The sequence below is a fragment of the Pelodiscus sinensis genome, chromosome 1 (assembly GCF_049634645.1).
Source record: "Pelodiscus sinensis isolate JC-2024 chromosome 1, ASM4963464v1, whole genome shotgun sequence".
Lineage (NCBI taxonomy): Eukaryota > Metazoa > Chordata > Testudines > Trionychidae > Pelodiscus > Pelodiscus sinensis.
Window position 1 is genome coordinate 306795021 of NC_134711.1, and position 16657 is coordinate 306811677.

At 42.8% G+C, this 16657-nt stretch overlaps 1 protein-coding gene across 9 annotated transcripts in view; it reads right to left on the minus strand.

The window, feature by feature from the left end:
* The window catches only part of FAT3 (FAT atypical cadherin 3), a 647479-nt gene that overhangs the window by 376428 nt on the left and 254394 nt on the right, over positions 1–16657 (minus strand). For all 9 annotated transcript variants that reach the window (XM_025188675.2, XM_075919378.1, XM_075919376.1 and 6 more), the window contains exon 3: positions 570–884. In XM_025188675.2, coding sequence (XP_025044460.2) covers positions 570–884 — 315 coding nt within the window. The remainder of the gene's footprint in view (positions 1–569; positions 885–16657) is intronic.

Here is a 16657-nt window from a genome sequence, read left to right on the forward strand (position 1 = left end):
GCCTGCAGCAGACAGTCTGCCTCAGGTTTCTCCTGGTAAGTGCCTCCCAGCCAGAACCTGCCTCTGCCATTCCAACCCGTCCAGTCTACAACCATATGGGCTATGGCATTTTGTCCCATAAACTATAACAGCTCAAGTCCACCGGTAAATCTTCCTTAGCTGCATTAATTGTATTTAGCCCAGCAAAGTCCCATCCTTCAGGTGAAGTTGATGGGTAATACTAAGAAACTATGAAAAAATGAGTAAGAAAAATAGCATCATAAAAGCACACAGAAAACATTGTGATGTATCCTCTGCCAGTGTAGGTGTTTATGGTCACAAAGGTGTATACAACGACATCATGATCCTTACACGGCAGCTATGGTTACTGTCGTGCTAGTTAATCAACTGTGAAATTGAAACTTGACTGTTGGGGAAAAAAATGCGCAACAATTTTCCCTGAGCATTTTAAAAAAACAAAACTCTTTAACCCATCTTCTGAAGAGTCCAATGCAAGAGATACAGAGAGAAAACAGTTCTGTACAGGATGTGAATTGACCAAGAAACAAAATGGAGTGGGATCTCATTACCTGTTTTTGGATTGATAGCAAAGAAGTTCTGAGGATTTCCACTTGTAATCCTGTATGTCAGTTTTTCATTGGTGATTGAGTCGGGATCTTGGGCCTGGATCTGAATGACAGATACATCCTTTGGGGAGTTTTCCGTGACAGCCGGATAGTAAATGGGTTCAGAGGTCAGAGGGGCATTGTCATTCACATCATCAACTTCCACATAGACCTCAATGGTAGTGTAGAGTGGGACAACACCACGATCAGTTGCATACACTGTTAGCCAGTAGGATTTGGTTGTCTCTCGGTCAAGGACATCCGCAGTATATATAACTCCTGCAGGAAAGACAGTAAGCAGAGTATTATGTGTTACTCAAAGACAATGAAAGGTGCATCTTCACTTGGTGTTTAGCAGGAGTGTATGACACATATGTATAAAACATATCAATTACAAAAATGACTAAATCATTAAACATACATATGGACACTATGACACTAGGAATCTATCCTCAGCCATCTGTTCTCAAATGCTGTTCAACACCTCCATCCTTACCGTAAGGAAAAGCTGAGGAAACACTGGCCACATAACACCTGTATGGCCCTGAGGATGTCACGTGGGCTGCAGCTATGTGCTGATTGGGCCACAAGCAGCCCATAGGCCACAGGTTGAGAACGACGGCATCAGGTGACCACAACTGATGTCAAGAAGACAGTTCCCCTTCTGAAAAGGCTCTCTTAGAGGTCACTACAGAAGAGCTATACTGACACTGAAACAGACAGTGGATGAAGATTATAATACTGACATTGCTTTAAAATTAAAACAGTGATAACTTGCCACTCACTGTATATGTCCCAGCTAATCGACAGTCTGAAACATGAATGGTAGCAAATAAAACGATTTGCCATTGAAACCTATCAAACTCTTTATTAATCAAGGGTCAAACACTCTGTCTCCTGAGGATAGAAAATGTCACTAGGTTTCCTTCCCACTCTGAGTGACTATGTAGAACTGCCACCCTTTAGCACATATTCAACTATACCTAGGACCCTACCTCATTCATGATCATAAAAACATGGTGTGGTCTGAGAAATCTGGTCTCCTACAATGAAATCTGGTATTTTCTGTGCCTTTAACCTCTGATATACTGATTGGAGTTCTGACCCAAAAGGGAACTGTAGGGGGGACACAACATTATTTTGGGGAGGCTGTAGTATTTATTTCTGTATTGCTTTCAGAACTGGGCAGCTGGAGAGCAATGCCTGGTGGCTGAGTACCCCACTGAGGATGGCACCCTGTCAGCGGCAGCACAGAAATAAGGGTGGCAATACCATACCTGCCATCCTTTTTTCCGCACTGCTGCTAGTGGCAGCTCTGCCTTCAGAGCTGGACTCCCGGCTAGTCACCGCCACTCTCCAGTTGCCCAGTTCTGATGGCAATGCTGCTGCCAGCAGCTGCTCAGAAGTAAAGGCAGCAATACTGCAACACACCTACGATAACCTTTGGGATCCTACCACAACTCCCTTTTGGGTCAAGGCTCCTACAGTTACAACACAGCGGAATTTCAAATTTAAATAGCAGAAATCATGACATTTAGGAGTTATAAAATCCTGTGGCCATGAAACTGAGCAAAATGTACGATGAATTTGGTAGGGCCCTAATCATACCCCATGCATTTTCTTCTCCAAAATCCATCCATCCACCTTCAATTCAGTCTAAAGTGACATACGGACCCTTTTCTCTTCCACTAAAATCAGTAACACGTACTACATGGACTTCTGTAAAAGCATCCTAGGGCCCTTAAAATGTCCACTCCTGTGGCACAGAATTTCTTACATAGGTGCAATCCTAATTTCAGAATCTAACTTCCTATTGACTTCAGAGCAGACTCTGTGTTTAAAGAGTGACAAACATGTAGTGACAGTGCAATAATACCAAAATAAACACTTTCAGCTGTATTTTTTCCACCACTTTGGCGTGTATACAGAGACCATTCAGTTACCTTAACCCAATGCTAAAATTCTGGCAGAAACATCAATGCAGCTGACCGTGAGAATGAGCTATATTTACAAGAACAGTTTGGAGCAATGTAAGTCATGCTGCTAACAGAGAAGAATTAGTGAAGAAGCTATAGGGCAGGATGGTAACACAAGAATCTTGGATTTGGCCACAGATGCATTTTGTATTAGATAAGGAGTTTAAATGCATCCGTTTATCATTCAGGAGGCAGTTCTGTTCATGGGCCAACACTAATGGTCTGTTTTTGAATACCTCATAGAGCACAAGATTTTTCCATAGCAGCCTGAAGACTTATACAATTATTAAGCTAATCAGAAGAGATATGAGTCATCCTTTACAAATTCAGGGCTGCACTTGTGCCTTGGAGCCAAACCAGCCATTTTTTATGGGTGTTGATTCGGGTAGAAAGTCTGTGCTCCAGTGGGAGTCCCAAGGAAAAGCCTGACTCAATCACGATTCCAGCCTGTTGCAGTGAGATATCGATTATCCTTTTAAACGGGTTAAGTCTAGTTCTCCAGTACTAGCTCTAGTGGCGTGTGTGGAAGGGGACAAATCCATGGTCCCACCCTCACACCAAACTGGAGAGACCAGCACTGTGGCTAAGAAGTGGCTCTGCTCACCCACTTCACTTTGCTTCAGAGGTGTAGCAAGGGTGTTATATGCTCGGGGGCAAATGCCCCGAACCTGGTGCATGGCTGAGCCCAACCCTGGGAGGAGGGGGGAGAGCTTGTACCACATCTTCTCCCACCCCCTCCAGTTTGGGGCTGGGCCTCCGCATGCACTAACCCACCGGCAGAGATGGAGGAGGGTTGGGCTGGGGGAGGAGAGGCAGGGAGGAGGCTCCAGCCACCGGCATCAGGTGAAGGAGGAGCAGGCGAGCCGAGGGATGACAGGGGGAGCGGAGAGGAACTAAATTGGCACCTCCCCTACCCTAGTGCCCGGGGGCAGCTGCCACCTCTCGCTCCCCTCTCACTACGCCACTGCTGTGCATTGCCTTTAAGGAGAGAATGTGTTGCAGGAGAGGTAACTTAGTTTAAGAATAAATGAGCTTGCTTAGGTGGAGCTATGTGATAACTTGTAATTGTGAGCAATACACTCGTCATTGCCCTTCGAGAAAGCAAAGTGCAGGCCCGGAGTTTTAGGTAGACTGTTTGCTAGACATATCCGTGTAGATCAGAGCGCTGAGCAGCTTTAAAATCCCTGGTCAGGAGAGAGTGAGACGTGGATCTCAACTCAGGAGAAGTAGCAGTTGGGAGCCAGAAAATCCTAAATCAATGGTGGGAAACCTACAGTTTAATTTGATCCGGCTCAAGCCTTGAGCCTCAGCACATGCTCCCGCCCACAGGGCTGGAGCATGGTGCGTGTTAAGCAAAGTATGAGTGAGGTTTGGGTTTGGGGTTTTTTGCTTTCCACTTTGGGAGTATTGGGAGCAAGTGAATAATGAGGGGGTTTGGTGGTTCAGGTTTTCTTTCTTGGCTTCTCACTGGTAAGGGTGTTTTTGATTTTTGGATGGTGTAATTTATTTTTTTAAAGAGTCAGTGGCCACTCTCTGAAAAAAAATTCCTTGCCCCAGCTCTAAGTGGATGCCCTCGACAGGCCATGGAGGTGAAAATGCAGGTGCAGTTGCCCTGAAACTGTGACATATCCAGCACCCTCCCCACTGATTTCTGCTTGACACTGGAGAGACTAGAGTGCCCACACAGTGAGTTAGTAGAGGGTTTTGAAGTATGAATACTTGTCCACTATGGAGTATACTAAGGCTACCAACTCACTTCTGCACTTTAAAAGTTTTTAAATACAAAAAAACCCAAAACCTCTTTTACTGTGAACATCCTATATGATAAGAGCTCCCTAGAATTTCAATCCCAACCACAGATAGCGAGGGAGCAAATGGCATGAATTCCAGCAATATAAAAACATTTGGCAGCAACATCAGGCCCATGTCCTTACTGATCAGATACATTAATCACCTAACACAAGGAAGTAACACAGTGCTTCAGGACAAAGGGAGAGTCTATTCTAAATATCCCTTGTCAGCAAGCTTTGCCACATAATGACTTTCTGTAGAAACGTGAATGAAATATGTAGTGAAGAGTGATGGAAATACCTAGAAGTCCAGAAGAGAAATGACATTCTGCAAATGAAAAGAGCCCATAATAAACAACATGCTCTGGGAATAAACAAACAAATAAATAAATCCAACTTGGAAGGGATAACGAAAAGAGAAGCAGAATAAATAGCCACAGATATGTTAATTTATCAAAAAGTCAAGAGGTATTATTTGAGATACTTTAACAGAAATTGAAATGATTGATTTTTCTTTTCCCAAGGAGAGCAGAGGAATGTGCAGGGACATTAACGGCTGTTTATGAAGCTGAATTCCACTAGTATTGAGGTGACAATAAATGTATTTTCTGAGACCTTACTTAATTTTATGACTGCTGGCAATAGTAACTTTGCACTTCTGCATATTAGAGGGAAAGAATCACAAAATGAGCATTGGCAACAGCCAACAGGTATTTTCCAATGGATTTTTAAAATGATTTATTGAAATGCTTCAGCTACAGATTAATTTCCTTTACTTGGTATGTCTTGTCATTTCACCTACCACGAAACCAGAACTTGAGAAACAGGCTAAAGTTTATCCGCTTTTATTTGGATGTTTTCTAAATGGGGCTCCTCCCCATATCCTCTGCTAACACAGTCTTTTGGAACTCCCCACAAGAGTGCTCCCAAGTGAAGCCCAATAGTTTCTTCCACATTTATTACTGCTACAGAAACATCTACAGGATCCACTTAGGCTATGTCTAGACTGCAGGCTTCTTTCGAAAGATGCTCTTTCGAAAGCATCTTTCGAAAGAGCATCTTTCGAAAGATCGCGTCTAGACTGCAGGCGGATCTTTCAAAAGAAAAATCCGCTTTTTCGAAAGAGAGCACCCAGCGAGTCTGGATGCTCTCTTTCGAAGACGGCCTCTTTACATTGAAGAACGCCTTCCTCGTGAAACGAGGTTTACCACCATCGAAAGAAAAGCCGCGTTCTTTTGAAATAATTTCGAAAGAACGCGGCTTGAGTCTGGACGCAGGGGAAGTTTTTTCGGGAAAAGGCTACTTTTCCCGAAAAAAACCCTGAGTCTGGACATGGCCTTTGTTCCTAATACCTGAGCCAAAGCACAATGAAGTCACAGGAGCCTTTCCATTAATTTCACTGGGCTTTGGATCAGGATCCAGGGGACAACTAACAGCCCATCTGATGTTTGCTGTGATCTACTGGTGCCTTCTCCCACCCCACCTTTCAACAGAAAGAGAACTTTATTTTAAAACGTCTAAGCTCTATAGATGTGAAAACTTCTCAAATGTTAACCAATGCCACATCATCTTCTGAAAGATGGTGAACTATGCCTGGGCAGGGCGAAGCCAGAGGAAACTCTGGTGGAGGTCCGTAGCGGTCCTGACGTGCAAATCGGTCGTCCGACCTGGGTATAGGGGCGAAAGACTAATCGAACCATCTAGTAGCTGGTTCCCTCCGAAGTTTCCCTCAGGATAGCTGGCGCTCGTCCGTCTCCACAGTTTTATCTCGTAAAGCGAATGATTAGAGGTCTTGGGGCCGAAACGATCTCAACCTATTCTCAAACTTTAAATGGGTAAGAAGCCCGGCTCGCTGGCGTGGAGCCGGGCGTGGAATGCGAGTGCCTAGTGGGCCACTTTTGGTAAGCAGAACTGGCGCCGCGGGATGAACATCATCTAGACTGAAACTAATCATAAGAAAGGTCTTAGACATCCTGCAGACATTCAGAATGATCCAGTTCAGTGTGGTTTTAACTCTGGAATTGAATGATGACATTTCACTACCAATGTGTGCTGTTCACTTCATTGGCATGAAATCGGTGTGCATATCTCAGAGTGGTTGATATAATATTATCACAGACATTAGAAGGTGGAAAAGATTCTACTAGACAATTCAAACCTTGTCTTGAATGTATTCCTGTAATACAGGGGTTCTTAACCAGTGAGGTGCGCCTCCCCAGGGGAGGTGTGAAGGGGATACAGGGGAGGTGTGAGGTGCCTCCCAGAAAATTTATTGCAATTGCCTTCTCACTGGATAAAATTCTAAAGTTTAGATTTCTTCATAATTAATATTATGAATTAAAATTATAAACATTCATTTCTTATTAACTTCTAGAGATTGGCACACTACAATAGCAGTACAAATCAGTCAGGCCTATGTGACGACACACTACAATAACAGTACGCGAGCATTGCTGACTTTCATCTTCAAATATTACGTAAATTTGTTAGGAAAAGGTTCAAAGTAAAAAGCTCATATTATTCATTTAGGCATTGTAACGGGGTCACTCACCCCACAGCACCACCAGCCGTCGGACTTGGGAATTAGCTCAGTCGGCTGCGTCCAGCTAATTCGCCAGGTCCCAGGGTTCAGGCAGGCCTCGGGGTTCGAGCCAGGCCTTCAGCTCAGGCCGGTCCTCCAAATCGCCAGGAGCAGTAGAGCCTTGGGTTCCTCTAGGTCAGAGGGTAGCCCTGCTGGCTGGGTTGGCCAGGCCTCGGTGGCCCAGGCAGGGAAGCCTTCGCTGGCCTGAGGGAAGGCGGCTGTGGGAAGCCCTGGCCAGGTCTCAGCCTCGTCATCCAGGAGCTCTGGGCAGGCCTCTGTCTCCCACAGAGGCTGAGCCCTGACAGAGCTCCATGGCAGAGTTCTTATAGTCCTAGCCACGCCCCTTAGCTTCCTGTCAGGTGAGGGGGCGGGGCTAGGCTGTGCACAAAATGGCTCCGGGGGGGGAGTGTGAACATGAAGTTCACTTTCAGGGGAGGTGTGAAGGTAAAAAGATTAAGAACCCCTGCTGTAACAGCTGTGCATTAGTGAGAATGAATAAGGAAGGAAGAGTGGAGAATATGTATGAATGCAGAGGCTCAGAGAAGATTTCGCCCTCTTCAAAGCCGTAGCCACTATTTTACTCCCAAGCAACAACTTATATCCAAGGTAGTTAAAACTGTGAAAATATTTGCAGAATAAAGGAACTTTTTTTTCAATGGCCACAAAAGTAGAGAGAAGTCGAGATTTGTGCTTTCAGCTACAAGCTTTTTCATGGATGCGGTATGACATTATTCATGTCTGAGTTGCCAATACATTTTAAGAGAAATACAAGTGAGGCAGTCATCCCTGTTGTGAACAAATCAAGATGTGTCAAGGATCATCATCAGTAATACAGAATCTTTTCTTTATAGTGTAGGGGATGGTGGTAAAAGAGGTCTGAGTTATTTTCAGACCTTTTTTCAGCTGAACTTGAAAAACACTTTGACATACAATGTTCCCATCCACTGTCACCATGTTTTATGAAAGACTCACTAAATTTCTATAAATGACAGCTGAGTTCCAGATAGATAGTATACGAGAAGGCTTTTTGTTCTATCCACTGTGGAAGTTGTTAGATTTGTAACTACGTTTTTCCTATAACGTTTCTATAGAAAACAAAACTTTGCAAGCCCCGAAAAGCCTGATGTTTCATTCCCTAATGCATATGGAATCATCACAGAGAGAGAAACCCAGATACCAAGACGCTCGAGTCAGAAAAAAGACCATCCTTTATCCTCCCTTCCTTTCACTACAGCCCTCAAAGTACATTTGACCTGTGTGATTTGCAAATCACTGTGTGAACTAAGAACATTATAAATGAAAAACAACAACAATGTGCATTTATCTCTGATTAAAATCCTACGCACATTTCTCTGTAAATTAAACACAGCCCTTGGGCTCTTGGCAACATGCCAGCAGAGCCGTTAGTTCTGCAAAGGTTGTGTGCAACTTTTCATACCTTGAAATAAGCTATGAAATTGTATATTTCAAAACAGCTTATTTCGAAATTTGGAGCTGTCTACACAGCACTTATTTTGAAATAAATTGCTATTCTGGTGTCTTCCTTATTCCTTATGCAACAAAATTTACAGGAAACTGGAATAAACAGCCCGTTGTTTCAAATATATTTTGAAATAACCGTCTTGCTGTTAAGATACTCACAATGTTATCCCAAAATAGTGCTGCTGTGTAGAGGTACCCCTAGAGGCCAGTCTTCTCTCTTTCACCAGCCAAAAAAGAAAAAAAAAAGGGACAGGGGTAGCCATTTTCTCCATTGATAATGGTAAATCCCTGCCTATGGCATACACTGAAAAACTACACTAAGATGAAAAATATAAAATACAGCATGCATTATCAGAGGGGTAGTCTGCATCTGGGCAAACAAAATAGAATCCTTAAAGACTAAAATTTATTTGGGTGCATCTTACCTAGTATACCCTCAGCTGGGGGCATGAGTAGACGCACTATGCACATGCAGGTCAATGGACGCTGCTAACAAACATTTCTGGACTCAGGTGCACTGGCACCCATAGGTGGAATAAACATAGTGATCTTCATTCAAACAAGAAGAAATACTGTTACGGCATGCGAGAACTGGATTTCACTCCTCCACCTTTACTCAAAGTGGTCAAACACAAACAATTTAGGAACCAGAAAATCACTAGGCTCCAAATAAAAATGCTTATGAGCATGTGACTGCATTACACCAAAGTAAGCATGAATATAAACAACATGATAAAACTCTGTTTCGTCAAAGTTCACGCGCCAAAAAGAGATTAATTTTTAAATGTGGCTAGTTACTCATAAGCCTCTTCAAAGACCCTCAAAACACGTGTCACTCAAGCCTTGTTCCTTGCTAATGTTTCCTTGTTAGAAGAAATAAATTTAAGATTATTTGGATAATGACATCTTACAAAAGCTAACAACTTAAAAAAAAAGCCTTAATTTTATTATTTGTATAACTGTAGTGGCTAGGAGCCCTAGTCATGGACTAGTATCCTATTATGGTAGGTGCTGTATTCACACAGAAGCAAAACATAGTCCCTGCCTAAAGGGGCATACTACAAGCCATGGATCAGTGGTCAGACCACTCTCCCTGTCGGTACCTGGTCCAAGTAGTGGAAGGTAATGATCCAACCAGTAGACCAAACATGGTGATGAATCCCAGTCACATGCTGCCTGAGGCACATATTCTAAGAAGGAGGAACATAAAATCAAAGATAAAAGAACATCAGATGGATAGACAGGCAGACAGGGGAGTAGCAGTAAACAATGAGAAAACACGGTCAGCACGACAAGCAGTGGTTTCAGCGGACCAGCAGCTGCTGTTAAGTTTTTTGCAGCCATCACAGAAAAAAAAGAGTTTTAACGAGGGATGTGAAGGCAGATAATGAAGTCGCTTTGCAGATTTTCTTCATGAGATTCACAAATATAATCCCAAAGATCAGGCCTAGCTCCTACTCCTGGCATTAACCAATTATACTATTTTTGAAAAACTGGAAAGTAAAGATTATATTGAAAAAAACTTATAAGGCACCCCACTTTTAAAAAAGTAAAGAGTATCATGATTTGTAGATAAGATTTTTCTCCTGAAGATTAAGGAAGAAAATGTAGGGTTTAAAGAGAGCTAATATTATGCCTATCCCAGGTAATTGTCGCCTGGGTAGTTCTCATAAGCTAAGCCTTGATGTTTATAAATATAGTGTCTATACCTGTGGTGTGCAACCAGTGGCCCACTGGGGTTCTATGTGTGGCCCACAAGACGTTTTGTTTACCGTTGCCCACGCTCAGGGTTGCCAAATTCCTACCGGTATTACAAAAGTGACATGCACTTAACGCAAGGTTAGGTGAAGGGAGGCGTGCGTTGATTGCACACAACATGATGCACTCCTTCTGCATCCAATCAAAGGGCTGCAATGGTTCAATTAGCATATCCTGTAAATTCTCGGTACACAAGCGCAGTTAGCAAAACTATGCTTCCCAGGACATATGTTGGATATGACAATCTTGTGGCCCACTGATATGAAGGAGGGCCACTCATGTGGCCCACTCGCTGGCCTAGGTTGCCCCACACTGGTCTATCTCCTTCAGTAGATGTTTGATTATTTCCATTAGAGATAAACTGTCAATACAATATACAAAAGTAAATAGTTTCAGTCCAGTTAATATGCTGACTGCTCTTGATAACTACTGCAAGAGCTGGTTTGCATGATAAGGACCTGATTTAAAGCTGTTGGAAGTCAGGAGTACAAGGTAACCCATGTACTGTTTCCCATCTGTCTTTAGGGCCCTTCAAGTCATGAACCCCTAGCTACTCTTCTGAATGTTAGTGAGGTCCCAGTAAGCACAGAAACCAACCCAAGCATGCAGATGGCCGATAGCAAGCAGAATCCACTGCCCCCATTTCAGCAAGTTTGAATACCATGCCACTTATGTAGGTGCTTAAAGGTGTTTAAAAGCAGGATTTAGGGGCTTGCATCTTGGCTCCTGACTGAAAATTCGCCCCTCCCCACTTTTAATATATTATAATCTGTAAATTGTAGTGCATATTAAAATGCTAACCCAACTACCATTTAAATGAATGGGGAAAACTCCCATAAATTGAAATGAGAATCAGATCATGCCAAGGAATGGTCCCATAAACAACAAAAACTCCATACAAAGTTGTACATGTATAAAATTTTCTAAAGTCATTTTTCTCTTTAAATGCATAGATTAGTATTATATTGTTTATATTGTAAAGGCATACCAATGTAAACCATATGAAACATGCAATGGAAGCTAGTTAACATTCCTGCCAGAAGCTTAAATCTCTTACTTCTTGCCACTTTTGACTGTACACATTTAATGCTGCATCAACATGAAGTCCTTGCTTTTGCTACTATATTGCATTTGACAGCTTTATAAAAGAGAATTCAGGAGCCAATTCTCACTAATATAATTTCTACGGGTATTAAAGATTGCACGCTGATACGAAAATTCTAGCAATCACTTTCTTTGAACCAATTTCTTGAAAGCACCAAATTAACCAGGGTTAATCAGGGTTGCGAGCGGAAAATACTTGAAAAAAAAATTCCAGGTTTTCACGTCCTCCAAAGCCAGAGACCTCCATTTCATGGCCTCTATAACATCCCATTACTTTGGTGACATCACTTTAACCACTGTACATTGCCAGAATATGGCACTGACTAACAGGATCTTACTATTTATATTAGTCATTTAGCAACACATTCAATATAACTGTGAAGGTTATAAAACTAGGGAACTATAGTAAACTCAGCATTTATCTTACCCATGACCCAGTTAGGTACTATTATTGATGTAACCTCATCAGCACAGTGCATGTGGGAAGTCCCTCAGAGATCGAATAGAGGGTAAGCAAGCAGCATCTTCTCAGTAATAATACACTTATATAGCAGTATCCATCCAAAAGCATTTCAAAAACTGTGACCATGTGGGACTTAGCATCACTAAGCCATGTGGAGCTGAGTGGGGAGCCTGGCAGTTCTGTGCCAACCAAACATTAAATGGACCAGTCAGTGGGGGTGACGGAAGCCACAAGTGTCCCTCCTTTCAGAGCAGATGTTCCAGTCAAAAACTGGACACCTGGCAACTCTAAACCCCATACAACAGCTTAGGACAGGAAGTGAACCCTATCTTATCAAACTGAAACAGCAAGTGTCAGGAATCTGGGACTGCAGCACAGCTAGTCTCTGGGCAATCTAACAAACACAGCCGGCCTGACTGGTTGGAAGAGTCAGCCCAACAGCTCTTAAATCCAGCAGTACCAGCAGCTGATGAAAGCATGCGCGTATGGCTGTAACAGATCCCATGCCTGCTTGTTCCCAGCCTCCTGCCGTGGACCCAACCTGGCATCACTCCAGGTAACCCAGTGTGAGTCTGTAACTGAAAAAATAAATAAAAAATGAATAGTTCTGCAGCACCTTAGAGACTAACAAAATATGTACATGGTATCATGCGCTTTTCATCTGAAGAAGTGGATTGTACCCACGAAAGCGCATGATACCATCTACATGTTTTGTTAGTCTCTAACGTGCTGCAGAACTATTTGTTGTTTTGTAAGTTTTTTCAGTTCTATCCCATGGCTCTGTTCCTGACTCCTGACGCCAATTCTCCTGTTCTAACCACTAGGTATGACTCCTGATCTGATAAAGGGGGGTTGATTCCCACTTCCACCACTATGCATAGTTGCCCAAGCACCAGTAATGTGACAAGGGAAATCAGACAGGCTAAATATAATCATTATGCTGAAATTTGCCTCAGACATAATAGCCAGCACACTACCGATAGATAAATCGTCATGGGCTCTTTAATGGTAAGATTAAGTGAGAACCCTAGCTTCATATTTTAACTGAATGACAGAACCTCCAATAATTGTGCATTCGCTAGCATCATACATTGGTTTAGCAAAGTCTCAACATCGCAAATGCCTCCTAGTGAATCACCATTGTAATGTCCTGCAGGACATGGGCTTCCCTGAGGATCTCCCACTGATTTACTGGGCCTAATTTTGCTACATTTAGGAGAGCTCTGATGAGACAAACACTGAGGTTGCAAGTGGCAGCTGATATTAATTTAACTTTTCTGAGAAACCTGCATTTTGTAACACTTGAAAATGTGCAAGTCCCCTTCTTAAGCCACATTAGGTTTTCTATCATTCAAGGTTACGTTTTTTACAGACTAACATTCTATCCTTCATTACTCTTAAATAACTTAAATCAGACATTGTCTTTACCATATCATATCAATATAACAATTTCAATTCAAAATTAAGTACTATTTGAAAATGACAACTGCAACATCCACATCAATTCCAAAGCCATTTTCAAGCACATTGTCAAGAAACTGAATCACGAATTCATGTCAAAGACATTTTCTATTTTCTTTCTTGTACGAGTGAAACTAGATTATCTTTCCACAAAGATTTGTGAACATTTTCACCCTAGTGTGGCTTTTCATAGTTGCTGTATTTACCAACACAATCCTATACTCAAAAAAATTCTCATAATCAACTTGCCTTAATGCCAATAGTACTTTCTTGAGGCTCACTGGAAAGAAAACAGAATTTTATCTGGATGGAGCAAATGCCTGTTCCTTAAAGCACATTTGCTTAGGAGAGCCAGAAAAGAACCAAAATAGCTTTAACAGTATCAACTTGAGTGTTGCTCTAAACCATATAAGCTCTAGTGCATGAATAATCCATTCCAAAAGTGGCAGCCCAACACACTTCATCAGCGCTCAGTAGTGCAGCAAAATTGTAAAGCCTCCGGCAGAGAGGAAACCACAGTAATTCTTAAACTCTAACACCTATTATTTCCTGCTCAATATTCCTGGTTAGAGAACAAGGGATTGTGAAACTATTCTGACAAATCGGATGTGCAACTGGACTGCACTGCCATACACTGTCCGGAAACCATACACTGTTTAACCTGTATAGCCAAAGATCATTACTGTCTCCATTTCCAAGCAGACCTATTTCTCTTCATCCATTTTGTATCCTGCTCAGGGACACAACATAAATACTTGCTTTATGATATCTATTTATTTATGATCAATTTTATGCTATTTGCTGAACACTACTAGGCTGAAATTTGTAGCCAAAAATCGCAACACCTCAAATTTAGAGTGTTTTAAAACTACGCTAGGGATGTCAATGTGTAGTCGACTACATGATTAACTGATAAGCCAGGTCTTATCAGTTATTCCTATCGATTACATGTGTTTCCCCACTTCTTGCTGCCTCTTATACAGAGGCAGCAAGAGGTGGGAGGCAGGAAGAGGTGGGAGGCAGGAAGTTGGCTTTTAAGCTGGCTCCCTATGAGCACCGAATCCTACGAAGCCACCTGCCCCATCCCTCACACTGCTGCCTCTGATACAGAGGCAGCAGCGAGGTGAAGGGGGACTGGTGTGAGTTGCTACACATGGAAAATCAATTTTTAGGGAAGCTGGCTTTTAAATCAGCTCTCTGTGTGCACTGGCTCCCCGGAGCTGTGTGCAGCACCCCTCTTGCTGCCTCCCACAGAGGTGAGGGTCAGGCAGGAGCTGGCGCTTGGGGGGAGCTGTCTGCCCCCCTGCTCCCACACTGCTGCCTCAATCAGGGGTAGGGGAGGCTGCCATAGAGCAACTTCTCCCTGCGGGGGGCCTGAGCTCTTGCAACCACTAATATTTGATGCAGTTACACTATTATTCAGTTACTCAATAGCTAATATCCCTAAACTATACAGACTGATCTTTCTAAAAGGGGAAAATATGACACCCTGTGACGGGGTGGCGGGAGCCCGCGAAGGGCTAACCTCCGTGCCCCGCACTGACGCAGCGCTCTGCACCGGCACCGCGGCGCTCGGGCAGCTGTGTCCGGATTTCTCCACTGTAGCTGCGGGCGCCTGCGCAGTAGCGCCCTGCGCCGTTTTGCCAGCCAGCGGAACAGCACCTGCGCCGGCGTCCCAGTGGGAGGGCGCCAGCTTTGAAAAGCAGGCGGCCCCTCTGGAGAGGGGAGGACGACCAGGAGAAGGAGGACAGTGACTCTGGTGAGAGGGAGAGTTGAGAGATGACCGCCATGCTCAGGACTGGACCAGACTGGCGAGGGGGCAGTCAGACGGACCACACTGGTGGGAGCCGACTGGGTTCACCCAAAGGGAGCGGCACTCTGGAGACCAGCAGGAGGGTAGGAAGAAGTCCAGGACAGGGTGGAAGGAGAGCCCGCGGGTTGGTGAGTTGTGGGCACGGCCACAACGACCGAACAGGAGGTCATTGGCCCTGTTCTTAGGGTCCTGGGATGAGACCTGGAGTGAGGGAAAGCCCAGGTCTCCCTACCCTCCCTGCGCAGGAGGCCATGGACTACGCAGAGTGAGTAACTCTAGCATCATAGGTGGACACAAAGGGACTAATACCTGGTTAATAGGGAAGAGTCACAGGGTGAAGACCCCCCCTCCCCCACCAGGAGGGAGACCGTAACACACCCCAAAAGTAAATTATGAAATGTGGCAGTATCAATACTTCTTATATTATTGCTAGAGAAAAACTACTAGCTGCAAGGGCTAATAAGAAATAAACCACAGAAAATAAGAGTTTTACTATGGATGCACAGATGCGTGCTTACTGCTGGCTATGCTTTGCAGAGCCTTCTATCACTGCACCACATTTATCTGTGTCAGTAAAACTGTATATGCAGAAGTTTGTACATATTATACACATGCAGACACATATGCCAAATGTAAGGGAAGAAAAAGAAAAGGCAACATAAAAGAAAAATCAATGGCCAGGGCATACACAAGCCAACACTTCTTTTATCTGCATAGGCTCCCTTACAAATTAATATTCTTATTTAGATTACACTTTGATGAGCACTTGGCATTAGAATTTGCACTCTAGAATATTTTAGCTTTTAACAGCTTCTTGTACTGTTTGCTTTGTGACAAAACATATTTTAAATATTGTTTGTGCTTGGCCCAAAGCTAACCTAAAGGCTGTGTTTAAACCAGCAAAACAATGCCATTGGCTATTTACGTGGTATTTTAGATCAGGGTTCCTTTTTGTAAAAGGAGCGGCAATATGAGCAAACCATAGAATGCAATTTAATGTTATTTTATTGTTTTATTTAAAATGCATCTTTGCCAACTACAGTAGCAATAAAAAGGCAGGAAATTATCCCAAATCCAACAGCAGGAGAAACCATGGTTTCTTCTAATTGAGTTTCCTTCATTCTTATCTCCTATAGATCCCTTAGATCGTTTTCCAATTTAATTTACATTTCTTCCATTAAATGACTCTAACCTATGAACTGCATTTACCACACATTTATCTTCTGTTCTTAATTGAGATGTAATATGTCCACTTGCCCAGTTCTGAGCACCAGAGACTCTGACAACATGCTTGATACTAACTCATTTTACAAAGCTCACTTTGACAAGGTGAAATGCAAAGCTATATTCTTGGGAAGTTCTGTTCCTTTAAAACAGAATGTATCTTAAAAACCTATCAAGCAGAAGATCAAAAAAATGATCAGTTATGAGAAAAAGGCAGTTATCTTTGGAAATTTGTATTTGCTTTATTAGTGCACCATGGAAGTATATTATTTTTTATTGTTGTTGAGAGCAAATGTTTTGTTTGAAACATTTTGCAGTTTAATCATTTTTATTTTCCTTGCTGAATCATTGTAAAATTTGGATTATTTGATATATTTTAGAATTTGCAAATCAAACTTCT